General features: G+C 38.8%; 1 protein-coding gene and 1 pseudogene across 1 annotated transcript; both read right to left on the bottom strand.

Annotated features, from left to right (window-relative positions):
- Window positions 1-7,173: 7,173 nt before the first annotated feature.
- LOC146653927 (von Willebrand factor A domain-containing protein 5A-like) lies at window positions 7,174-16,916 on the bottom strand (annotated as a pseudogene).
- A 2,398-nt stretch (window positions 16,917-19,314) lies between these two features.
- On the bottom strand, window positions 19,315-26,389 carry LOC146653926 (von Willebrand factor A domain-containing protein 5A-like). Its single transcript, XM_085380099.1, has 7 exons — window positions 26,326-26,389; window positions 24,546-24,575; window positions 24,151-24,192; window positions 23,010-23,141; window positions 22,563-22,708; window positions 20,141-20,264; window positions 19,315-20,054 (listed from the first exon to the last, which is right to left on the bottom strand). Exons 1-7 carry the CDS (start codon window positions 26,387-26,389, stop codon window positions 19,975-19,977), a joined length of 618 nt encoding a protein of 205 aa, XP_085236225.1. The 3' UTR covers window positions 19,315-19,974.
- Window positions 26,390-26,415: the final 26 nt, after the last annotated feature.

The following is a 26,415-nucleotide window of genomic DNA, read 5'->3' as shown; positions in this document are numbered from 1 at the left end:
GGCAAATTAATGCAGTCATTATGCCTCTACCTCCTCTTGTCCCAGATGTCCCCAGCATACTGACAGGTATTCCAGCAACAGCCACACATTTTACTGTGGTGGATTTGTGCTCCGCCTTTTTCTCAGTACCTGTGCATGAGGACACACAGCCGATATTTGCTTTTACACATAGAGATAAGCAGTACACATGGACTCGCTTACCCCAAGGCATGGTAGACAGCCCTGCGGCTTTCTCAATGGTGGTACGTGCTACCCTGGACAGCTTCATTCCTCCAGAGGGCTGTACTCTGATCCAGTATGTAGATGATCTCCTCCTCTGTGCTGAAAGTGAAAAACTATGTCAAACTGCCACACACATGCTACTCCAGCACCTCCAACAGACTGGCCACAAAGCATCAGCAAAGAAAATGCAGTACTGTCAGACTTCTGTTCAATATTTGGGATTCACACTGTCTCACGGACAACGTTCCATGACTACAGACAGGGTCAAGCTGTGACCTCTGTCCCTAAGCCCACTACACAGAAGGAAATGCTGTCCTTCCTAGGCATGGTGAACTATTGCAGACAGTGGATACCAGACTGTTCTTTTCATGACCACATTCTGTGTGAATGCTGCAAAAAAGACAAGCCTCCTCGAATACTGTGGTCCACAGAAATGACTGCCTCTTTCAATGCATTACAGGGAGCGCTGACCTCTGCCCCTTGTTTGGGTCTGCCTGACTACCACTTACCGTTCCACCTGTACGTCACAGAGAACGGCACAACCTGTGCAGGTGTATTGGCCCAAGAGCATGGCTGTGGCTACCGTCCAGTAGCCTTCTACTCAAAGGTGCTGCCAGCAGTAGTTCAGGGGATGCCGGCCTGCCTGAGAGCAGTAGCGGCTTGCTCTATCATGATAAGGGACTGCGAGAAGCTCACACTCTCACATGACACTATTCTACACACCAATCACCAGGTCACGACCATTCTAGCAAACATAACTACACAACATATGACCGCACAACGTCGCTCAGGTTATGAAGCTACACTGACTTCAACAGCAAATCTCACTATAAAAGCAAGCAGCACACCCAATTCGCCAGCACACTTACTCATTCGTATGCTGTGTTCCTCTGACCGACAAGATGGTTCAGACGACCCTGACGATCATGATTGTATGACACGTATACAGGAATCCACAGCACCACGCCCAGACTTAGAGCAGACACCAATCCCAGACTCAGTCATTGTTTATGTGGACGGGTCCTGTTCAAAACCAAATGACAACTCATTTCTTTGTGGCTATTCGGTGGTGACATTGCCTGACATCATACTAGAGGCTCACTCATTACCATTTCACTCAGCACAAAAAGCAGAGCTCATGGCTTTAATACGTGCCTGTGAGTTACATGTGGATAAGCGGGTAACAATTTACACTGATAGCCGTTATGCATTCGGTGTCGTGCATGACTTTGGCACATTGTGGAGACAAAGAGGATTTAGATCTGCTGATGGAAAATCGATCGCTAATTCTGACCTTGTTCAAAGACTTTTGCAGGCTATACAGCTGCCATCGGCAATTGCAGTTGTTAAAACGAAGGGGCACAGCACGGCTGACACAGACGAAGCAGTGGGAAATGCTCTTGCAGACGTAACCGCGAAAGCAGCTGCTGCCTCACAGCAACCACCCAGAAAGGAAGTATTATCTTTGCCTTTACAGCTGCCACTTGTCACACTCCCAGACTATTTAGAAACAAATGTTGACCTAAAATTCATACAAGTGCAAGCCTCTGCCTTAGATTACACTTACTGGGAAAGTAATGATTGTACCTTAGATAACAGAGACGGCTTATACAAAAACCTTGAGGGTTTGATTGCCCTCCCATCTTCACTACTGCCAATCCTTGTCCGCCATTTTCACGGTGTGAGTCATGTCGGACAAAGAGGGGTAATAGGAGCAATAAAATCAAGATTTGTAATCGAGAAAACATCACACGCAGTAAAACGCATATTAGCAACCTGTCTAACATGTGCACGAACTAATGTAGGAAAACCAAAAGCAAAACATCAGCATTTACCACAACCAGATTTCCCATTTCATACATTACAAATTGATTTTACACACATGCTAGCACAAGGAAGCATCAAGTACTTACTGGTAATAGTGGACCAATTTAGTAAATGGGTAGAAGCTTACCCAACATCAAAAGAAACTGCAGAAGTAGTCTGTCAAAAGTTGTGCAATGAAATAATACCCAGATTTGGAATACCTCACCAAATTAACAGTGATAGAGGACCTTCATTTACATCAGAAGTAATTCAAAAGTGTGCTAAAACTCTAGCAATAGACTGGAAATATCATGTGCCATACCATCCTCAGAGTTCAGGAGTTGTAGAAAGAATGAATAGGACCATAAAAAATCGCCTGACTAAAGCAATGATAGAAACAGGAATGACCTGGATCAAACTACTTCCTCAAATCCTCTGCGAGATTAGAATGACTCCATCCGCAGCAACCAAATTATCTCCATTTGAAATAATCATGGGAAGACCGTTTCCAACACCATGGTCAGCCTCCAGAGGGGCACCGCTATTGGAAGGGGACATAGACACTGCATTGTCTGACTATGTTCATAACCTGGTAGAAACACTGAATAATAACTATCAGAAAGTTTGCCTCTCTCAGCCTCTCCCTTCCATAGATCCAACCCATCCGTGGAAACCAGGAGATGCGGTGTTGGTAAAGTCGCTAAAACCAAGGGCACTCGGGGAGGCCGCGTGTTCCAGCCCCCAGACTGTACTTGCAGTGACGAGAACCAGCATCCTAACAGACGGACAACCTCAGTGGATTCATGCCAGCAGGGTTAAGACCAGCCCCACCAAACCACCTAAGGCGTCGGATCAAGTAGATGACGACTCAGGCGAGCCAACGCCCGGATCCAATCCACCTACACACACACAATCACTGATTAACACACAACGCCTGAAAGAGCCACAGCAAGGTACTCGAACATCCAGCAGGAATAAAAAGCCGAAAGTACCGCATGATGTCTAACCTGATAAAGATAGACTCGTTTCATCCTGATAATGGAGAAAATGAAATGCCCATTGCCATCACACGACGCTTATACGGTGTCTCTCGAACCTGGGACCAGGCCAGGAGACGACTAAAGAACTGTCTTTTTTATATATTTAGGTTATTAATCATATCTACTGCATTAACCTCAGATGTTACCAATGATGTTCCTGATGTGTATATTGAACATTAGGTTGTGAACTATTACATTTTATGATTTGCTTTTTATATTATGTTATTACATTTGTGATTTTTCCTTTCTATTTGAGTTATTATTTTAAAATATAATAAAAGAGTGGAACTGTTAGGTATTTTAGTACCATGGGAGCATTTACTGGATATTGTTTTATAGTGACATTATGCAGGAAAACTCTGTCATTCAATAAGGCCCCCTTGTTTTAGTTATTTTTCTCTTTGACCCAAGAATTGATGTGTGAGAATCACAGGCTGGTACAAGGTTGAAATACCACAGAGATCACTCCCTCAGCTACATTAGTTTCTTAATCTTTTAGACGCCTGTTGAAGGCCAAATGGTTTGTTTCAGATTTCACTAATGTAAGAACTCTTTGTTTTGTGCCTTGAAAATATGTCGCTGAGATAATCACAATTGTAGCTGAACTAATAAACTACACAAAGGATGCTTCTTCACCCAAGGGCAGGAAGACGCTGCCTTATCTTGGTCTGTACTGGTTTAAACTGATAAATCTGCTGTCTCATGAATTTTACCCTCTATATAAACTGTTGTACTTGTGAATAAAGTTGAGTCAATTTGGGAAGACAATCTGAAGCAGTCTCTGTTTTCTTGTTCTCCCAAGCTGCTCCCGAGCTCGTACTAACACGCTGAATGGCATGCTTGAATATTACTTGAGAATATATTTGACTGTGTTACAGACTAAGGGACATTCTCTGCTGATAGGTGAAGGTACATTCTCTGCTGATAGACGTCCACGCCTCGAAGGAAGTCGATCCACGGATTAGGCCTTGGAAACCGTTTCCTTCACTACTGGGTACGTCCCATTTCCTTGTTTTTTCCACCAACCGATATGCACTGGGTGGGCGGAGCGTCAAATTGCAAAACATTTTTCCTTTGGATTGTTTTTTTTTTTTTTTAGAATTCCTTCTGTGTGTAACCGAGGACAAAGGATGAGTAAACGGGGCAAAGAAATAAATTGATCGTTTATTTATTACATAAGTTAGACATAATAATTCCCAGTCATTTCCAGACAGGACTTACAACACATCCTGCTGATATCCCAGCTGCACATGAGACTTACCACACAAACTGTGCGAAAATAACAACACTGCAACCTGTCACACTCCGCTTAGCGACACTGCAATCGTGGCACACACTGCAAACAATTCGGGTCTCAGCGCAGCTGGGAATCAGTGCTATGTATGGCCTGTGATCTGGGAGAAAAAGGGAAGTGGCACAAACAATTAAACAAAAAAACAAAACAAAAGGGAGGTTAGTCCGCCCTTACACAACTTACTCTCAATCAATAACCGCCTTTAGGACTGGACGGACTAACCAAAACAAAATTACAAATCAATCAAAAGAACGAAAAAAAGGACAGCAGAGACAGCACAGCTGAAAAACAAACAACATTATCAATTAAAATATTACCCAATAAAATAGCAATTTTATAAAACCATTCAAAATCATGAAGCTAAAACAAATACTCAATATACCTACAATATTGATCAGTTTCCCTGCGCGCAGTCGATCTAGGGCTTGATCAATTCTTCTATTAAAATTCGTGGTTACACTAAAAAAGTCCAATGACACATTAAAAATAGGCACATGCAATAGCAAACGATCCAAACAAAAATGGCAAAAGTCTCTTACCGACAGTATACCCACTCGCACCTGAGTGAATTAATTGCCTCTGGTTTTTTCCACAGAAGAGCGCTGACTTCACCCCACACACCCACTACCTTTTCACAGCTCTTCAGCCAATCACCTGGCAGAGAGCAACAAACTGCCAGGTGACACTTGTTACATGTGGTTTACATTTTTACTTTGCAATAGCTCTGAAGTCCTGAAAGGTCTCACGCTCACACTCTTACACTAAAAATAATTGTACTGCCTCCTCCTTATTCTTTATTTTACGGTGCAAACTTTCATTAATCAGCACTAATAGGTTGTCTCCATTTAGTTGGCTCAATGATTATAGAACTAGTTAAAAAGAAAATTCAAAGAAATTCAGATAATGTGGCATGGATGGAATGGTGGCCCACACTTCATTGTTGGCCTACTTCAACAAATCAAAGACAATCAAATGAAACAACTGTGCAAACACAATTGATCTCAAATACGTATTGCCAATTTTGGTGTCTGATAAAAAGATATCTACATCACACTATGTAACCCTCGTTCCAAACAACATTACATAGATGACTGATCTGAGGCCCGGGGGACCCCAACAATAATTTATTGGAAGAAGGAAGTTTATTATAGCATCAAAACATGTTTCTTTACAAATCATTTTACTTATCTAATTAATTTTATCCAAAGAAAAACAACAATCATTATTAATTTTGCAACATTACAATTAATTTACATATTTTATAAAACAAAACTTAATATTTTTCTATAATAAAACTTGTATCTTTTACACAACAAAATCATTCATTCAGTATAAAATAAATGCCAGCCCAGAAATGTAATGTCGCCAACATATACTGGGTTTGGCTTGAGCTTCCTTCACTTGGAGGGCATGCAAAATACGGTTCCTTTTCATGCTGAGGGCCAGTCCTATGGGCTCAAACTGTGGTCATAAATATTTTGTACTTGTAAATCAGAATTTGTATGTGTAAAAAGAACTTGCGTGTGCGTAAAAAAGATTTGTGTGTGGACTTAGCCAAAAAATACGTGTGAAACTCTGCACTCAAGTTTCAAGTTACAAGTACGAATTTTGACCCTGTTTTTCTTCCTTTCCACACACAAATCTTTTTTGAAGGCTGGCCAAAGGAGGAGATAGAAGCCACTGACATAAAGACAAGAAAGCTCCTTACCATGCATGGAGGGTTTCACCCCAAGTCCAGCACCCTGAGGCTGTACGCTAAGCGGAAGGAAGGGGGCCGGGGACTGGTGAGTGTCAGCACCACAGTCCAGGATGAGACAACGAACATCCAAGAATACATTGGGAAGATGGCCCCAACTGACCGAGTGCTCAGTGAATACCTCAGGCAGCAGAAACCCAAGAAAGAGGAGGGAGACGAGGAACCATCATGGAAGGACAGGCCCCTGCACGGCATGTACCACCGGCAGATAGAGGAGGTGGCTGATATCCAGAAATCCTACCAGTGGCTGGACAAAGCTGGACTGAAAGACAGCACAGAGGCACTAATCATGGCAGCACAAGAACAAGCTCTGAGTACAAGATCCATAGAGGCTGGGGTCTATCACACCAGGCAAGACCCCAGGTGCAGGCTGTGTAAAGATGCCCCAGAAACAATCCAGCACATAACAGCAGGGTGCAAGATGCTAGCAGGCAAGGCATACATGGAACGCCATAACCAAGTGGCCGGCATAGTGTACAGGAACATCTGTGCCGAGTATAACCTGGAAGTCCCGAGGTCAAAATGGGAGATGCCCCCAAGGGTGGTGGAGAATGACCGAGCTAAGATCCTGTGGGACTTCCAGATACAGACGGACAAAATGGTGGTGGCTAACCAACCGGACATAGTGGTGGAAGACAAACAGAAGAAGACGGCCGTAGTGATCGATGTAGCGGTTCCGAATGACAGCAATATCAGGAAGAAGGAACACGAGAAGCTGGAGAAATACCAAGGGCTCAGAGAAGAGCTCGAGAGGATGTGGAGGGTGAAGGTAACGGTGGTCCCCGTGGTAATCGGAGCACTAGGTGCGGTGACTCCCAAGCTAGGCGAGTGGCTCCAGCAGATCCCAGAAAACAACATCTGTCCAGAAGAGCGCAGTCCTAGGAACTGCAAAGATATTGCACAGGACCCTCAGGCTCCCAGGCCTCTGGTAGAGGACCCAAGGTTGAAGGATAAAGACTGTCCACAGGGCAAGTGTGGAATTAGTAAATATGCAGAGAATGCAGAGAAAACAGAAGACTTTATTTTCCATCAGTACCTGGTTCCACAGCGGTTTATCATCGTATCTGTGAAACAGAAACATTTAAGGACTGTGAAATAAAATTTATAGCGGCTGTACATTCCAGGCATTCCTTAGCTATGTAGATATTATAACAATATTTTCAGATTAATCTGTCAGTCTGCCCCAGGGCAGCTGTGGCTACAACAGTAGCTTGCCTCCACCAGTGTGTGAATGCGAGAGTGAATGAATAGTGGCACTGTAAAGTGCTTTGGGTGCCTTGAAAAGTGCTATATAAATCCAATCCATTATTATTATCTTACTTATAATGAGGTTATATTTACTGTCCAGCTCACCTTCTGTTTCTCCTTCACCTCAGCTACAATCTGTGTCTGTCCGATCTTAGCACTGAAATGACAGACAGCAGCATCTCCAGGCAGAGGGAAGACAAAAACAGCCTCTGATGGTTTGTCCTCCTTATTCTCGTAGTTCAGGGTGGAGACCACTGTAGCCACATGGTCCCTCACCTTCAGCTCCACCTCAATGCTCTTCAGAGGAACTGACATTCAAACTGAATTACCAAAAAACCATAAATCAGAGATGTTTTGAAAATGGTTGTTTGTTTCTTCTTTTTACATTTCAGCAAAAGAAACTTGTTAACCAAGTTGATATTTAAACATGGTTCTGTCCAACAAAGTGTCAACTTAAAACAAAAAAAAGAAGAAAAAGTGTAATTTTGTTAATATTTATATTTAACTTATCCAGTCTATTTTTTAAATAACTTTCTTATTATTTAGTTTTTTTGTAGGAACTGTACTTGCAAAACATAAACATGCAGATCATGTCTATATTGGGTCCGTCAGTTCATTACCAATTCTGGACATCTATGCAACATCCAAACTAGGCCCACAATCTGGATATCCAACAATGACCCAAGTTAGACGTTAATATGACTTTCAACATTTTAACTTTGGACTAGCTAACTTTTCTGGACATCGCATGGACGTCTATGAGAGGTGCAGGAAATTTACATGATTGATAAATGTAATATTTTTTTGTTTAGAAATATCAAGCTCGTTGTTATGAACATGATACATATGAATACAAACTATTCATAAGAAAACAAAATTTATTAGCCTATGTATTTGTTCAGTACATGTGGGGTTTTGGGGGGGATTTTTTTTAACTGGTTATTTATTTCATTATATGTCCTCCACCTTCTGAAAACATGTTACTAAAGAGCCTACAGAAGCAGTATAAAAATGATATCTAAATTAATATAAATTTGATGTTGAAAGAACAGCCACAACAACCACATGTAGGCTGCTCGTACGCGTATTTGTACTATTATCCCCAGTTTTTATTTTTATTTATTTATTTATTTATTTACAATTATCCTCTCTATCACAAAAGTATGTGAAGCAAAATATTACATGCCAAGCAGCGAGTCTTTACAATTAAGGATTAAATAAATGACAATGGTAATTTATTTAATGACCGATTGTCATTTATTTAATGAACTTACGTTCATTTTGAAAAACGTTCATTTAGAAAAACGTTCATTTAGAAAAACGTAAGTCTCTTTGTATCAGTACCTGGTTCCTTTTGGAGATTTAACAGACCAGAGTAGTTCATCCTCGTACCTGTGAACCAAGAATATTTGAGGACTTGTATTAAAAATAAATGTATCCTTTTATCCATTATCGGGTCCTGAGGGCAGCAGCCTAAGCAGAGAAGCCCAGAAATCCACCAAGGCAACGCGTTAGCACCATGCAGCCCCACCGCGCTAACGGAGATTTGCCACCTTAATGAGGTTATGGCGTCAATGTCATTTTAATGAGATTAACGCTGACAGCACTATTTGAAACATTTGAATAGAAAAGGCTAAATATTTCTTGAGCTTTCAGTCAGCTTTTTACTTACTCCAGCTCCTTGCACGTCTTGCTGCAGAGTAGGTATTGATAACCATAACAGGAAAAAAGGAAAGAGGAAATAGGTTAGTATGAGGTTAAGGCATTACAGGAAATATCAAATGCGGTTATTATAGTGATTCGCTAAATACTACCAATAGTACTATTTATAAAAAAAACTCCTTTAAACTTCTTTAATCGCTGCTTTAGGAGACAGTCTATGTTTATTACAGTCTGGGTTTTTTTTTACATTTAATGTTTCAAATAAGTTAAAACAAAAATTAGATGGTTTTGTTTACATTTATTTTTAGAAATGCATAAATATGAAGCTTTTACTTACATACACGCCATGGACGATCACTCTCCATTTCAACTACATGAAGTCCAGATGAGAAACGTGAAGTCAGCAATTTTACAAAAAGCAGTTAAAAAGAACAAATAAAGACTTTTTCGCAATATTTTTGAAAAAAATATATAAATACTTTAAATACCATTTAAAACTTCTAATTTGTTTGTTAAGTCTGGTTGTTACGTCATTTCACAAACTGTCTGCTATATCTGCCAGTAAAGTTTCTGCCAGTAAACTCACAGGGTGTTGCAATATTTCTCAGCAGAAAACGTCCTTGAATTGTGTCTCCGTTGTCTTTGTTGACAGGAATGAAGGCGGTGAAAGAGCTGCTCACTCCTGACTGGACACTGAGCTGCACCAGCGTCTCCTTCACTCCTCCATCTTCATGTTCTTTGTGCTCTCTCTCCTCTATCTCCAGGGAGCGAATCAGAGTCCGAGCACCCAACCTGTGGACTGTTAGTCGGCAGACAAGAAGGAAAACAGCTACAGTTGTAATGTTTATCATTTTACTACATTCATTTATTAGTGTCTGTTTTATACCATTGTATCCTCTTTAGTTTCATACATAAATAGAGTCTAATCCACCATCACATTAATAAAACGTTTGGAGGTAAATGCTACCTACAAGGGGTCTAAATTCAACAGACAAGTGAACACCTGGTGTAGATTTCTTTCAAACTTGCCATTTACGTGAAAAGGGAAAGACTATATCTGAGTCGAGGAGGGGGCCTGAGGGTACATCTTTCGCCATCTTGCAATGCTGTGATTGCAGCCATTTCCCAAATCTCTGTGAATGGTACTCATGGCAACTGATCAGCAGTCTTTGGTCAATAAGCTTTGATCAGTGGTTGTTGATCAATGGTCATGAGAATTTGCATATTAATGATCAAGGAACTGACCTCCCAGCCCATTGTTCCTTCACTGGTGCTAGTTTCAGTCATTATAAAAATGTACTGTTCATAAGGTTGGGGAAACATGCAGTCAGCTGAGACTGAAGAAGTCCCTTTGATGAGTGACAAAACGTTTCTCTCACTGAAAACGTTACGTCCAGATGAACAGACTCAAACTCTGGGGATTAACTTGCCATTAATTTTGTAATCAAAGTTAGGGCTGTTATCGGGGCGGAGGCCCTGGTGTTTTTTTACAGGAAGACTTGACCATAACACTCACGTGGGCAATGACAGAGAGACCTGAAGCATTGTGATTGGGAGGACCAGCCTGCCTTATCTGAACCTGAGTAGTGTTTTGTTATCAGACTTTGTCCATAATGACCACCATGTTTTAACATGAGAATGGCAATAAGTGCATGTGTCACCCGGACATCCTAGGTTTTCAGTTGATGATCAATTTTGTAATCTCATCATCGGATCTGCAGCCATATATTCTGGACACTTGCGTAAAGAGATGATCTGAACTGACAGCTCACTATCCAACTCACCAACTGGTGGTGGAAGAAAATAAATGGAAGAATAGATGGAACAGAAATATAAATTCCTATTTCTTTCAAAATAATAGTCCAACCCAATCTATATATGGATACAGACATACAGTACAATATATGGATGTGTTTATGAACTTTAATTATTCAACTTCAGGTCTTAAAGTTTTAAACACATTGTGCACATTGGTATTTTTTTAATAAAATTAATATGAGCTACATTCCTACCTGATGATTTCCTCTTTAGGCACTCATAATCAAACACAACAATACAAACGGTTTAAGAGCGTTACATTCCTCTTCCATTTACAGAAAGAAAGAAGTAGTAAATATTCTACTAAAACAGGGTCCTAAAAAAGAATCTGCTTTGATGACAGTTTTATTGTACTTTCAAACAGAGTGTCATCTACAGCAAATCTATAGCAAACCTCCCCCGTTTACCCACACCTATATATTTGCACAGAGAGATCGAGGTTCCCTGTTACATTTACTGAGATCAGCAGCAGACATTCTGTGTTTACGACTCAATAAAATGACATTAAATGACACTTTAATGTGTTTTACAGCATTGCAGACAGTTTCTAACTGTCAATGTTACAGTGAATAATGGTCAGATTAGGGTTGATCTTTAAACACAGGAGTGTAACTGCTCCTCTCTATCAACCTATTACAACTGATGCCGCAGCACTTTCAAAACCAACAAACCACAGACATAACATTTCTTCAGCGATGGCCTTCATAGCTGCAGGATATCACAGACAGCACCCCCATGCATAACTGCAAGTCAACAGTTTGAAACAACAAGCTGCAGAGTTTACCTTTGCAGAGAATTCTGACTGTCAATGATTAGGGTTGATCTTTAAACACAGGAGTGTAACTGCTGTGTTTTCTTACTCATCAGCAGAGATAAATATAATTTTTACAGCATTACGGCGTAAAATACTTTACAATGATAAATATACTGTAGGATAAATGGAAGATTCTGTCAGTTCCTTCAGAAATGCCTCTTATAGCTGCAGGATGTCACAGATAGCAGACTGCAAACTATTTTTTTCTTTTTCTTTTAATTTTTTAATTAAAATAATTTAATTATTCCTGTGTTTTGTGAATCATGAAGTTTGAGCTAAGGGAAACATGAACCAGTTGGTTGATGGTGGCTAAAGCTGGAATATTAAATCAGTAAATGCTGTCATCAGAATGTAAAATGTAAGAACCATAAAAACGAGGTAAAGAGTAAAATGAGTACTTGGTTAAGCCAGCTTTTAAAAGACGTCAGCGATATGTGCACTTTGTGCATCTTAAACAAAATTACCTAAACTGCAGTCACTCAGTCAGCAAACCACAAACAGTCAAAACACCTGTGACTTCACTTCACTCAGGAGCCTGACCACATGTGTGTGAATGTTTCAGTCTAATGTTTATTGTGAGAAATGAGTCACTTGTTTAGTGTGAAAGAAATATCTGCAGAAAAATAAAGTGCATGATGTCAGTTTCATTTTATCATAAAGTGTTAGATGAGATCAGGCTGCAAGTTCAGGCGTTGCTGAAAGGAAAGAGAACCAAGATAAGCTGGACGAATCAAACAATGACTGCACCTGTGCTGGAAGTGAGATTCTTCTGTCTTTTGTTTATATCTTATTTATAATCAGTACTAGCACACATTGGTATTTTGTAATTGGCAAACTAAATTTTACTAAATAGTGTAGCCTTTCTCACAGTGCTGTCATTATTAGACTGTTTTACCCAGTGTCCTCTGCAGGTCTGAGACTGAAGTGCAGCTGGTTCTCAGAGGGATGACCTGCCATGCTGTACTTCACCGTCACACAGCCCTCTGCTGCCTCTGAGCTCTGACACAGAATCACAGGGTCAGAAGTCACGTTAATTACTGTCATCAAATACCTAAACAACAAAACGAGAAGGTGCTGCTCTTACCTGTCCAGTGAGCTGGGCATAAATCAGTGACCTCTGACCCTTGAAAAGTATTGTGATTGGTGGAGAGAGGACAGTGACAGACCCTTCCTTTGGTAAATCCCATATGACTGTGACAATAGGGTGCAGAGCAAATCGCAGCGACTGCATCACCTGAAAAATAATGAAAATCTCTCCAAATATACACAAACAGCTGGAACGCACATTTTACTCACTGCAGGTCTGATCTCAAATATGGATCTGCTGCTGCTGCAATGTTTAATGTGACTTTTAATTGTGTTTCATGTCTTACTTTTGCTTGCATCCTGTCAGTCCCTGTGATGAACTGAGCGTGACCTCCTCCTTCGTTGGCCATCCCATTGATGAGAGCAGAGCTGGCCCCTTCCCCAATCCCAAAAGAGAAAAACCTGCAATACAACAGTTTTCTTTGAGTACATAGAGGACATTTTGGACATTCTGGGAATTGTGTAGATATAGTTGTGTTTTTGTGGTTTCACCTGTGAGAATCTGAGTTCTTCTTTACCAGATCTATCACTTCTTTGGTGTCCCACACCTCTCCATCAGTAAAGACAAACAGCTAGACAGGAGAGTTGGCACATAACATTACATCCAGAAACACACAGCTTGTTCTGAGAGCTGAGTTAGGTTTCAGAAGCACAAATGTTTGTATTGTAATGTGCAAAGAACAATGCACAGTTAGTACCTGCAACAAAAACGAAACAACAAAATACAGGCAGTTGCCAGTCCTCTTAGCCTCCTAGTAGATAGTGCCTGTACTACATGATAGGTGAAATAGGCCATAAAGATGTGCAAATCTTAAGTATTTTTCTGAAAACCTGACCCCTAATTTCCCTCGGGATGAATAAAGTATTCTGATTCTGATTCTGACCTCCATCTTGAAGTTGAGGTCACTGAGATTCAAACGTGTCTGATATGTTTAGTAGATGCAACTATGGTACAAATTGCAAAATCCACCATCAACTCGTTCTTGGAACATTTGTGTTTGATGTCAGTTTTACTCATGTTGTAGAAATTATGTCTGTTTATACAGTCCTGTTATGGAGATGTAAAGAAAGACATGTGCAATGACATAAGTAATTACATTCCAAGGCAAATGGTTGTTTTAACTTCCTAGGACTTGGCATCCACATATGTGGACATGACATTTTGGGTTGTCTAGACCACAATACACAATTTTGCTCTACAAGGGCCTGATACCACTTACGAGGCCATACTGCCAAAACTGCCAAAACGAATGTCCTTGTATGTGACTATCAGGCTCTTGTAGAGCAAAATCAGGTAAAAAGATATTTCTTTGTTTTTACATTCATCAGTTTTTACATCCAATCAGCCCAAATAATAAAGAGAAATTAAAAATGCATGCCATGAAAGAGCTCGGGTCTTAGGAGGTTAAGGTAAGAGTTAGGCAAGCAGTAAGGTTATGATTACAAGAAGTCCCCAGAAAATTAATTAGAGCCACTGTGCATGTTACCTGTCTAGGGTGACTGGGAATGCAAGGCTGGTTGTAAATATGTTTGAGGGGCTCCAGCATCCCTGATCCTCCCAAATCAGCCTCCATGTGATCATCATTCTTCAGCGCCTCCTGCATGGTCTCTTGGCTATACTCCACACTCTTACTGCCCTCACATGAATATCAGTACACAATTACATGCACTTCATACCAAAAACAGAAAGTCTTTTGTTGGGCTGACTGATACGAGGGAGAGACTCACGGGAAGATGTGTTCATAACTGGACCCAAAACTGTAAATGTTGAAATAGCAGCCCATTGGTAAGTTCTTTAACAGGAGCAGCAGAGCGGAGAGGGACACTATTAAAGATGTTATGACTGTAATAACGTATTAAGGATACCCAGGCAGAGCTCATATGAGTTTCCTCCTGCTCACTCTTACTGATAGCATAGTCCATACTTCCAGATCGATCCATTAAGAACACAAACTCTCCACAAGAAGTCCCTGAAGACATCACAGACTGGGGGAACTCAGGGTACAAACTCACCATCACCACTGGATCACCCATCAGAGTGCCTGAAAAATGAAAGGGACAGAAAAATGACGCAAAGCAGTTTTTACTGTTTATTCCAACAAATTGCAGCAAACAACTTCACTCATTTTCACTCACCCGGCTCAGCAGAGGCCTGTCCTGCCTCCACCACAGCAGTGGGCTGGTGAGCATCTTTGTAATAAATCAGCAGTTCAACATCTCTGTCAAACTTGTGTCCTGCAGCCAGTTTGACCTGCACACCACAAACACATTCATATTTAGTTCTCAGTTATAAGTAACAACCACACACAGCAGAAATATTAGCACTCTACCTACCGTGGCCTGGGTTTGATCAGTGTTGAGGTCCTGGAGAGGGTCCAGGGAACAGTTGGACTCTACTTTAGAGATTGGACGAGGAGAGGACACTCGGGCAGAGAAAGGCAGAGTGTAGGGCACCCAAGAGGCTGGAACATAAACCACCTCGAAAGATTTACATTTCTTACCTGTAAACAAATGTGACTGATTAGAAGTAAACCTTTTTTTTTTTTTTTTTCTTTTTTTTTACAGCTGTAACTTCAGCAGAAAGAGAACTGCAGGTATGATGAGGGTCAGTCAAATGTTTTCTTTCAATATTCTTAAAGGACAGCACCAGTACAGAATGGCATGTCCATCCTCCAATCACTTTATAAATTCCATATTTCAAACAAAAGATTGGCAGTCATGTGATTCCGAAGAGAGTTAATTCAGGTTAACACTAAGATATATTCTCAGTTATAAGCAGAATATGTATAACAGAATAGAAAAGTGATCCAGGTCGAGAAAATGAAAAATATGCTCATCTGTAACCAAAATTTATGTAGAAACTCCTTCATTGAGGTATTCATGTTTAAACTTTTCACCTGAAAGGCAAAAAAACCCCCCAAAAAACATGTGCCTGGAAGTGGGTTGACAGAGCATTTCATACATTTAAACAATTTACAATAATTTTATAAGATTCATTATATATATTCCAACTTTATATCATAAACATTTCAGCTAAATCTGTTTTGACAGAATTTTTTCTTTTAGCCAGTACATGTTTATATTTGTCCAAGAGTATAGATTCTGATTTGTTTTGATAGTAAGAAAGACCAGTATACACATATACTGGCTTTTATTTTTAAACATCTTTTAGATATTTATGTTCAGAGATCTTGATGCATTCTCAGTCATCCAGGTAAGTAAATCTCCAAAGGTTGATTCTGTTCATCTGGACGTAGCGTTTTCAGTGGGAGAAACGTTTCGTCACTCATCAAAGTGACTTCTTCAGACTTCAGCTGTTGATCAGTGGTCATGAGAATTTGCATAATCATGATGAAGGAACTGTTGAGCTAGTTAATAGGTATGCCCTCGTTGTCATCTGTTGTGATTTTATTTTGAAAGGATGCTTCCTGTTATGCTGCAGAGTGCACGTGAGAGTTCAATAATAAAAACTAAGTGTTGTTCCGGTGAAAAGCCGATGCCCCACGTGTGATTATTCCTCCGTCTAGACAATATAAGTATCTTCAATATTCATGCAGATTCCGCTGGAAGACCCGTCTCTGCTAACAGGAACTGACCTCCCATCCCATTGTTCCTTCAGTGGTGCTGGTTTCAGTCATTATGCAAATGTACTGTCAATAAGGTTGGGGAAACCTGCAGTCAGGTGAGACTGAAGAAGTCACTTTGATGAGTGATGAAACGTTTCTCTCGCTGAAAACGCTACAACCAGATGAACAGAATCAACCTTCATGTTCAAACATTGCTGCAGTTTCAATGTATGAAAAAAATACCATTTAAGTAGGTGCACGAGTCATTTTTCAAAAATATGTATGTTGAAAAGTATTTTAGTTATAAAACAAAATTTTGACTGCAATAATTATAGCTGCTCAAATTTTGTATCATAAAAATTTTATTCAAATCAGTGACAATCAAGCAGAAAAGATTCTACAAATTGCCCAATTTGAGATGGAATGACTTACAGTAGTTATTTTTCGGTTAACATGTAAATAATTCCATGTAATATCTTACTTATTTCCACATATGTAGTTATGAAACCTTTTACATGTTTGAATTTGAGGGTTTCTGCTAGTGTCAAGTGTTTTTCGTACCCCGATATTTGAGGTTGTTGTTAAGACTGCTTTCATCCTTCATGGATTTTTGAGTTGAATCATAACTTTGACTGTGTTAACTATATAAGACACTTTCTTTAATGTTTATTCTGGAAGTTACATTTAATTTAAACAGACTTTCATTTGACTATTCAATAGTAATATTATTCAAACTGAATTAACATGAAAGACTAGATTTTTGTAGTTCTGAGTTTTTATACTTTAATTTTTCATTTTTTTTTAAAGAACTACACAAAGACAAACACGAAATGTATGACATTGCAGACTGTATTTCTGCTATTTGTCCCTCTTTTCAAATACTGTTTTTAATTAGATATTATCTCTATCACAAACAATATGTGAAGCAAGATATTATGTGCCATTATAACCAGTAACCAGTTACATTAAAATATTACAAAATCCAAACGTGGTCAGAGAGAAAACAGAAGTCTCTTTGAATCAGCTCCTCGTTCCTTTTGGAGAGTTAGCGGACTGGAGAAGTTCATCTTTGTACCTATGAACCAAGAACATTATTTTAATGCTAATAGGAACATCTTAATAGTTAGTTAAATTTTAATTGCATTATTAATTTGATTACTTATGCACAGTTTTCCAGTCATACAGTTTTTTTTTTATAGTGAGGTGTTTTCATTTTGTTTTCTTGTTTCTTTTCCTAAGGGAATGGTTTGAAAATCACTTGTCAGCATTGTCAGCTAACAGTGAATACTCTTGGTATTATAGTAGATATTTAGTTAGGCTTAAGATCTCTGTGTTTGAAAGCAGACAGGCAGCATAAATAGTGCTTTAAACTGGTCCAATTTATGTTGTGAAATTGTTACATGGTGGAGGAATGTGTTTTTCTTATGTGTATGTGTGGTGGGTGAGGTGGGCAGAATCGTCACCGCATACCACTGTTTTGATGACAGGTAACAGCTAGCCTGAAGCGCCTTCCGGTTTAGTTCTTCCTGTTGTTTGCATCATCGAATTAAAAATAAAGAGCAACACCCCAACCACCACCCCCCCAACACACACACACACAGATGTCTCTCTGTAAATGCGGTTGTCTGTTGCAGCACAACCACATTTCTTTATATCACGATAAAAACATATAAACAAAATTAATAAAGAATTTCAATGTGACAGCATCCAGGTTGCTATCCTTAGTTTTAAGGTTTTCGTGTCAGTGTGCAGTAATGTGTTGCTGAGCAGCAAGTGATCAGGCTGCTTAAATAAATGCACGGTAGGAGCTTACCTCTAAAGCCCAACATGTGTGTCAGATGTCAGATGGTTTACTGCCGTCCCCGTTTGTAAATATTAAAGGCCAAAGTGTTCACACAGCACAGACTCAACTGATATGTCACCTCTATCTGATATTCTCCACTTACTTGTTGTGATGTGGGTGGAGCTTTTTTCGCAGCCTTAGCTCTGAGAACACAGTCATCAGGACCTGAACCCTGCGTTTAAAAGTCTTGGTACAGAAGACTGTAGGGTGGCTACAGAGGGAAACCTGGGAAAATGTTCTTATAGTCTTTATGTGTTAAACAAGTAACAAAGTATGAATTTCATCACCAGAAAGGGGGAGAGAAAAGTAAGGAACAGTCTTTCTGAAAGAGCTGCTACAGTAGCTGTCTTTACTTTATCAATGTTATGAGAACAATTCTGATTTATCTATTTATTTGTTTACAACGGTAAACACAAATTTCAAATACCAATGTACAATACAAATATATAACAATTCTAATTATATAATTAAAACAAATGATAACGCACACATAATGTTGTCTGGTCGTTCCATACATTTTTATACATCATGTGTTTGTATTCAAATTTTGCTATATTATCATTATTATTATTATAACAGTATCTCAAATTATCAGTTTTTGATTTTATTTATTAAGATGAACAAGTCACCTTTCCAGGCACTGATTTCTCCACCTCACTGCTGGTCTTACCCAGTGCAATAGCCAGAGGCGCATCAAGCAATCAGCAGCCAGACGCCTGCTGGAGGGAGATTAATGTCAGCAAAGGGCCTGTGGGTGGCTTCTTAGCTACAACAGGTAGAAATTTTTTTTATTAAATTATTAAATATTTGGTGTATTTAAATATTTATAATATTTAATACCTACCAGATAAACCAGTGCATAAAAACCACTGCACAAAAAAATAACTGACACACACGCACAGCCTTCCCCTTTATTTTTTTCTACCTTCAGTGGCCCTATGCTACTATAGTAGCATATATCCAAAAGTTTAATGTTATTAAAAAAAAAAGCAAAAATGCATTCAGATCACAATTCTGATTGCAAAGCTGCCAGACAGGATTTAAAAAATAAATAATGAAATAGAATAAAAGTCACAAATCAAGGTTTTACTTGCTGATTATTGATTTTTATTATTGTAAAAACAGAACTGCCATAATCCACCTGCATACAGTTTCTCTTGTTTAACTTCTCGATGTATTCATAGAATTACAGTACTTGTCAGTACGTGGAGATTTTGCACCGATAACTAATAACTGACTAAGTAAATAAAAAAATGCCGCAACTTGGACAGTAGTAGGAGATGTGTTTGTTGTTTGTTTTGGAGTGTCCCTTTCTCTGCACGACATTTTTGAACCAAAGTAATAAAATGAATCACAAAGGTGATATACTAAAATTAGTGGCAGACAACAACCATTCATCAGGTAAGCAGGCATGACTGTAATATCATTTGTATGTGACACGAACGCCACAAGAAAGGTAGTGTTATACCTGTTGCTCAGTCTGTGGCTTTTTGGCAGAGTCAGTGATCACAGTGTTGTCTTTAGTGTAGCCATTGCCCTTGTTGTTAGGTTTCAAAAATGACAGTTTAGTTGGTTAGTCATTAAATAGACGCTCTCATGATTCATCGAGTGACACCTCTGACTAATCAATTTGTGGCACGCAGTCTGTTGATGTCACATTTTCTACTTGCATGGATCGCTTGGAACCCCGGCTGAGGAGGTACTAAAAAACTATCCACTACCAGATACTATCACTTAATGGAAAAGGCTAAAAACAGAGTTGAGCCGTGCTGACCCAAATCAAGTAGGTACTATTGGAAAAGGGTTCATAAGAAATCCCTCAGAGTCCCAGAGCTTCTTTCATCACGCTGCAACCCAACAGTAAATTTGCAGCTTCCACACACTCTGTCACCCATGGTGCTGAAAACACAAAACAAAGAAAGACAGCTGAGTGTGGCATCAACCAGTGTTAAAAAGCACTTTAGCACTTTCATAAGGGTTACTACCATTCTGAGCACGGAGCCATGAGGCAGCCTTCATAGCCAGAAGATCCCACTCATTCTTTGAATCCATCTTTAAACCATGAAGCCAGATCAGAGCCAGAATGGTAGCCCAAATTTCCTTGTTGGCCTAATTCACCAAATCAAACAAAATCAAATGATATAGACAGAACACAATCCTTCACATGGAAAATGCTACCCAATGATTATGATCTTGTTTCCTACCACTTTGAAAACATAAATAATCTGAAAGAAGGCACTGAAATACTTTGACTGATAATAAATATTTTTTGCTCCATTTGCTCCCTTCAATGTAATTTGTTTATGTTATAGTTGTATCCATCTTTATGTTATGCTCATCTGAAGTAGGTCATAGTGGCAGCAGACTAATCCATATATTTTTCCCGTTCCTTCTGGGAGATCCAAGTGCATTCCAGGACCAGACAAGGAATATAATTTCTCCAGCAGATTCCCGGGGTCTCTTCCCTTTTGGTCATGCTCTAAATATTCACAAAGGAAGGCGCCCAGGAAGCATCCTTACAGATGGCTAAATTACCTCGACCTACTCTGTCTGAGATGGAGGAACAGCAGTTCTAGTTCAAGATTTGTCTACATGTCAGAGCTTCTCACCCCATCTATAAGACTGAGCCCTACGGAGCAAACTTAATTCAGCCGCGTGTGCAGTCATGACCTTATTCTATGGTCATTACACATATTTCATGATCATAGGTGAGGGCTGGGATGTAAATGGACTGGATAATTGAAAGATTCACGTTTTGGCTCACATTTCTCTTAACCACAAGAATCCAGGAAATATCCCACCACTTTCCAACAAAGAATCATGACTTCAGACTTGGAGGTGCTGACTCTCATACCAACCATTTCAAACTGTGACAAATTGCTCCAGTGGATACTGTCACAAGCTGGCCCATGGCAAATGACAGAGGGAAGACAAGACAGATTGTGTTGCTAATCATTACTTTATTCAAAAAAAGGAAATAACAAGCATGGGATATGAGAAGTGAAAAGTATCAGTGGTTGAATGGAATAGATGTGTGCTAATGTAACACAGAAGGTCACGCTCCAATGAAGCATACAGAACCACATATATCACTTAATTGCGACAGATTATGTTGGTTGAGATATATATATATATATATATATATATATATATATATATATATATATATATATATATATATATATGATGATGATATATATATATATACATCATTCTCATATATATATATATATTATTTGCAAAAAAACAGATGTTATTCTGAGATTCCCAAAGCAGATGTCCTTCTTGAAATTTTAGAATAGGATCGAAAACAACAGGCAACCTTCCTGCTCCTCCTCCTGTTCAATGATTGGACGGAACATCTTTTCAAAATACCCTGAATTAAGTTTTCCCTGGGAGGCTAAGCAGCATAATACCCCAATAATTTCTTATAATAATAATAAAATGAGAACCACCACCCTGGACTGCCACTCCACAGGCACTGTCCCAACATTAAAAGCGCATATAGGTAACCCTTCCTCCTGCTTCTCAACAATCCTGGTGACCGTCTGCAAGTGTAACCGGTGAGACTTACCCCAAGTGTTCAGGCTCTCCTTCCTTCATATGGAACGTTTTGCTTGGGTTTTAGAGTTCCTCAACATGCCTTTTCCTCCACGGGACAGCAGTTCTCCTCCCCAACTAAACATGGCTTGGGCCAAACCCAGCTTTTCCCTCCTGAGTACTGAGATAGCTTGACAGACCTTCTTTGATGCCTGCCAAAAGTCCTCCTCCATAGCTTCTCTGAACTCATCCCACACCCAGGTTTTTGCTTGAAGTTCTGTTCAACTGTTGAAGCCACCCCATTTGGCCCCACAATACCTGCTTCGGGAGTATCCCTGGGCCAACCCAGTCTAGAAAGCCTACTCCTTAACCTTTACAGCCTCTCTCATTACTCTTGCATCCCGTGGGAGGTCCAAAACCTCCCTCTTTACCCATTTAGGTTTTCTAGGACTGTCTAGCAGTCCTCCCTGCCATCTAGTCCGACTCACCATTAGGCGGTCAGTTGACAGCATTGCTCTCCACCAAAGTGTGCAAGACATACTGCCTCTGATCAGATACAAAAACAAAACCAACCACTGACCTTTTGCTCTGGCACAAAGTACACTTACAATCAACCTTACACTAAAACATATTGTTTGGTTGGCCAACCTGTACCTAGTACAGAAGTCCAATAACAAAACATCATTCTCATTTAGAGCAAACAGGCCATTCCCCCCAATCACTCCTTTCACAATGTCTCCAGGTACAGTCCCTTCCATGACGGCACCCAAAAACTTTGTGTTATATATGAACATTTTTAATTAGGTTTCATACTATGAAATCTTATATTATCACTTTATATAATGATTTAAATTTACAGCAACCCACCAATACTGGCTTTGACTTCTCCACCTCCTCGTTCGTCTTTCCCAGTGCAGTAGGCAGAGCTGGATCAAGCAACCACTTGCCAGTTGCCTCCTGGAGGGAGACTAACTGCAGCAAAGGATCTCTGGTTTGCTGCTCAGACACAGAAGCTGAAAAACCAAAGATGAAACAAAAGCTGGACCTGATTATAATTATTCTACATGTGAAGACATAAAAAGTCTACAATATAAAGCAATCCATAAACCACCATAAACTTTGAAACATTTGTAATATATTTAAATGCCTCATTCAAGTTTTTGTTGACTATATTTTCATATTATTATTTTCTTTTTCCTGATCCACTAGCACACACTACACATACATGTGATGAGCCAACTACAACTGTCTGACATTCTGTAAATGATGGAAGCTGATAGTTTATTGGATTTATCTACTTACATCTAACATTACCTTCAGACACAGATTTTAGAGCACCATCAGCCACCGTCTTACAAGATTTCCAAAAGTCACTTAGTATCTTCTTCATCTGAGTAAATACCCCTGTCTTGCTGTCAGACTTATTTCTAGGTTTGTAGCTACAAGCTGGTGAGAGAACAGATAAACAAAACCCTGATATAGATCAATTTACTGTTATTAAATGCATAATACATCGGATTTTGGTGTTTTGATACAAGCTTCCTTTAAAATGATGAACATTTGATTAAGTTCATTCCTCCACAATAAACAGAAATCCACATCCATGACCATGGGCAACAATGCCTGTCTAAAACAAGGCAAATAAAAGCCCTCCAATTCCACGTAATGTGGGGGTCTTAACTAAGTAAACTGTCACCCAGTGTAATGGTTTGTAACTTGTAATGTAGGACAATTTCTTTGGAAAGGTTATTTTTTTCATTGTTCTGTTTTTCTTTTCTTTTTTAAAAGATGTGTCACAACACTAAAAACACTTTTTCACTTCAAGGTTTTAAAATAAATAGTAAATTTTTCTGACATGAGAATTAAGAAATGAAACTACTAAAAACTGGATTTTTATGGTAATAAAATGATTCACCTTAAGTACTACTTAACATGGGCAAATTGTTAATGACTACAAAGGAAAAGGCAAATGTCAACTGTTCCACAAAAAGGCGGTAGTTATTTCAGTGTTTACAGCCATGTATTCATAAAAAAATAAAAAAAAACACTTTCTATAGCATTTAGCTTTTAAATTTAACTTTAGCACAGGGCATGTCTTCTGATTGAGATAAGTAAGTTAAACATAATTTTAGAATAACTGAAACGTTTGTGTCTTCAAGACTTCAACTTAATAACTATAATGCTATACTATAATAATATAAGATTGTTGAAATACCTGAAAATATTTAAATGTGTGGCTTTTTACACTGTTTAATGACTAATTTCAAAGGCACAAGTTCTTTAGCAGGATTTAAAATATCACAAAAAAGAATTAACTTTTCATGTTAAAGTTGCAAAAAAGTTAAACAGTAACTGTGCTACAGAAATGTTTTGTTCAGTGTTTACAGGCAGTCACTCTAATTACAGAACATAAACACACATCTGTGTTTCTGTTTTATTTAGAATTTTTGCTCACTTTCATAATCCTGATCAAGAGGCAGTGCGCAATCCATGTAATCTGTGGAAAACAAAGAAGGTAAAGAGATTAAGCTAAGCTTCATGCCATGAATCGCAACAATCCATTTAAAACTTAAAAACTTAAAATAAATAAGCTTGTTAAATGTTCAAAATTGTAAAAAAAAAAAAAAGAAAAAAAGTGAACATTTTAACACACTGTGATTCCTTACAACAGTGCAACTTTTTTCCCACAGGATTTAATGTGTCGCAAAGATTTATAGGGGCAACATTTTATATGTAAATTGCAAATGAATAGCATAGTATTTGTATCACAAAGAAATGTTGGTTTGTTCAGTGTTTACCAGCATTTAGAGAAGAAAAACAAACCAACAAAAAGGTTAGCTTTTTGCCTACCACCAGATTCCTGATCAGCATCCATGTAACCTATGGCAAGAAAGGAAGGTTCTTTGAGATATATAAAAGAGGGTAGGGGAAGACATAACTAAAAATCTCATAATGAATCATAAAAATCAGTTTAAAAGGTATTTATAATAAAAATTTTAAATGTGGGGCTTTTACACACAGTGATTCATAACTCATTCCAAGTGTGTATGTTCTTCAGTAATATTTAAAATATCACAAAAATGTAGAGGAACAGCGTTTTGTTTGTTTTGTTTGTTTTGTTTGTTTTTAAGTCCCAAACAAGTTAAATAGCATTTATTTTTTCATGTGTTTCCAGGCAGTTATGTTGTTCTTTTATAGAAAATCATGTGTTGTTCTTTCTCATTCAGCTTTTTGTTTTTTTATTCTTAAATAATAGATCAGGTCAATCAAGGCAAGAAAAAAAAAAAGAAACTCCAATGACTACAGTCTCATTCAGCAGGATATGGATCCCTGAGTCCAGAGTCCATCATGACCACTTTGCAAATCCACCACCTTCATAGTTTATATTGTTACAAAAACAAACAAACATAAAAACAAAAAATCACTATCGGCCAATGGCCACTCCAGCTGTGCAGTCAGCTGGTGGGTAACGGGCATCTCCAAAAACGTTAGAACACTTTTGCAAATATGTGGTGTCGTTATCAATCGAGCGAGAGGGGCTGTTATTGTGTGTGTATATGGATAATAGCAAAGAAGAAGAATTTTGTTTGCTCAAATTTAGTTTTTCTTCGCTCAAAATAAATTTCTCCTCAAAATGCAACACTTGTACTTGCAAATTTTTTTTAACATGTGCTCAGAACAATGGCACAAAAATAATTACATAGACCTGTCGTTGGCCTCCAAACCCTCTGTGACAAATTTTTGTGCGTGTCTTCAGAGAACCGTCAAGTTTTGTAAACAGTGTTGTAAATACTCTTTTCCACTAAATAAGCACTAAAGCAGAAGGGATGAACTGCCTAATTGTTTTCTTTACCTTTTCTCTTGTTCATTAAATTAGGGAGTTAGGGTAGTGGTTGTCTTTTATTTGGCTTTTGTTTCATGCAGGGTTTAGGTAGCAGCTTCTTTTGGAATAGCTTGTTTTGTTTATTATTGTAGCCTTTGTTCACCCCAGAGTTAGCACTGTTAGTTTTGGTAGCAATAAAACTCCACCTTGAGGGTTAACCCTTATGTTGTGCTTCTGTTCCCCGAGACTGGGATGTAAGACCAGATACCCCAGTATACCATCCGGGAACTGGACTGTCAGGACTGTTTTATAGGAAATGGGGGACCAACACAATATTAGGTAGGGAGTAATAATGTTATGAGTTATCTATCAATCTATCTATGACTCCCTTGTAGAAGTAGTCCAAGAACACTTTAGCATGAAACGACTGTAATCTGCAGTAACTAAAGAAGGTTTTTCCAGGCACAAAACGAAGGGAGAAGTGACAACATTACAACTAAATTTTGTACCACCAATGGCAATGATCAGTTTAGCCTGTTCTTATAATAAAAAGGTTATTAAAATATCAAAATAGTGTGATTATTTATTTATTTTTTTTTATACAGTGATTCATATGCCATTACAAGGCTGCAGGTTCTTCAGTAATATTACCGTAATTTAGAGGAACAGCTTTTCACAATAAAGCTGCAAACCAGTTAAATACCGACTGTCCCACAGGAATATTGGTTCGGTCAGTGTTTACAGGCAGTTATTCCATTTATAGAAATCTATTTATGAATGTTGTGCTATAATTAGCCGTTTACTTACCTTCACAATTCTGATAAGGATTCAGGGTGCAACCAACGTAATCTGTTGCAATTAAGAAAGGCATTTTCAGATCCAAAAGCGAGAAGTTAA

This window comes from Rhamphochromis longiceps, linkage group LG14 (genome assembly GCF_057381845.1).
Source record: "Rhamphochromis longiceps isolate RC_006_pf linkage group LG14, R_longiceps_female_GT1.1, whole genome shotgun sequence".
NCBI classification, from domain to species: Eukaryota; Metazoa; Chordata; class Actinopteri; order Cichliformes; family Cichlidae; genus Rhamphochromis; species Rhamphochromis longiceps.
Note: the sequence above shows the minus strand (reverse complement) of the source record. Positions and strands in the feature narration are given on the sequence as shown.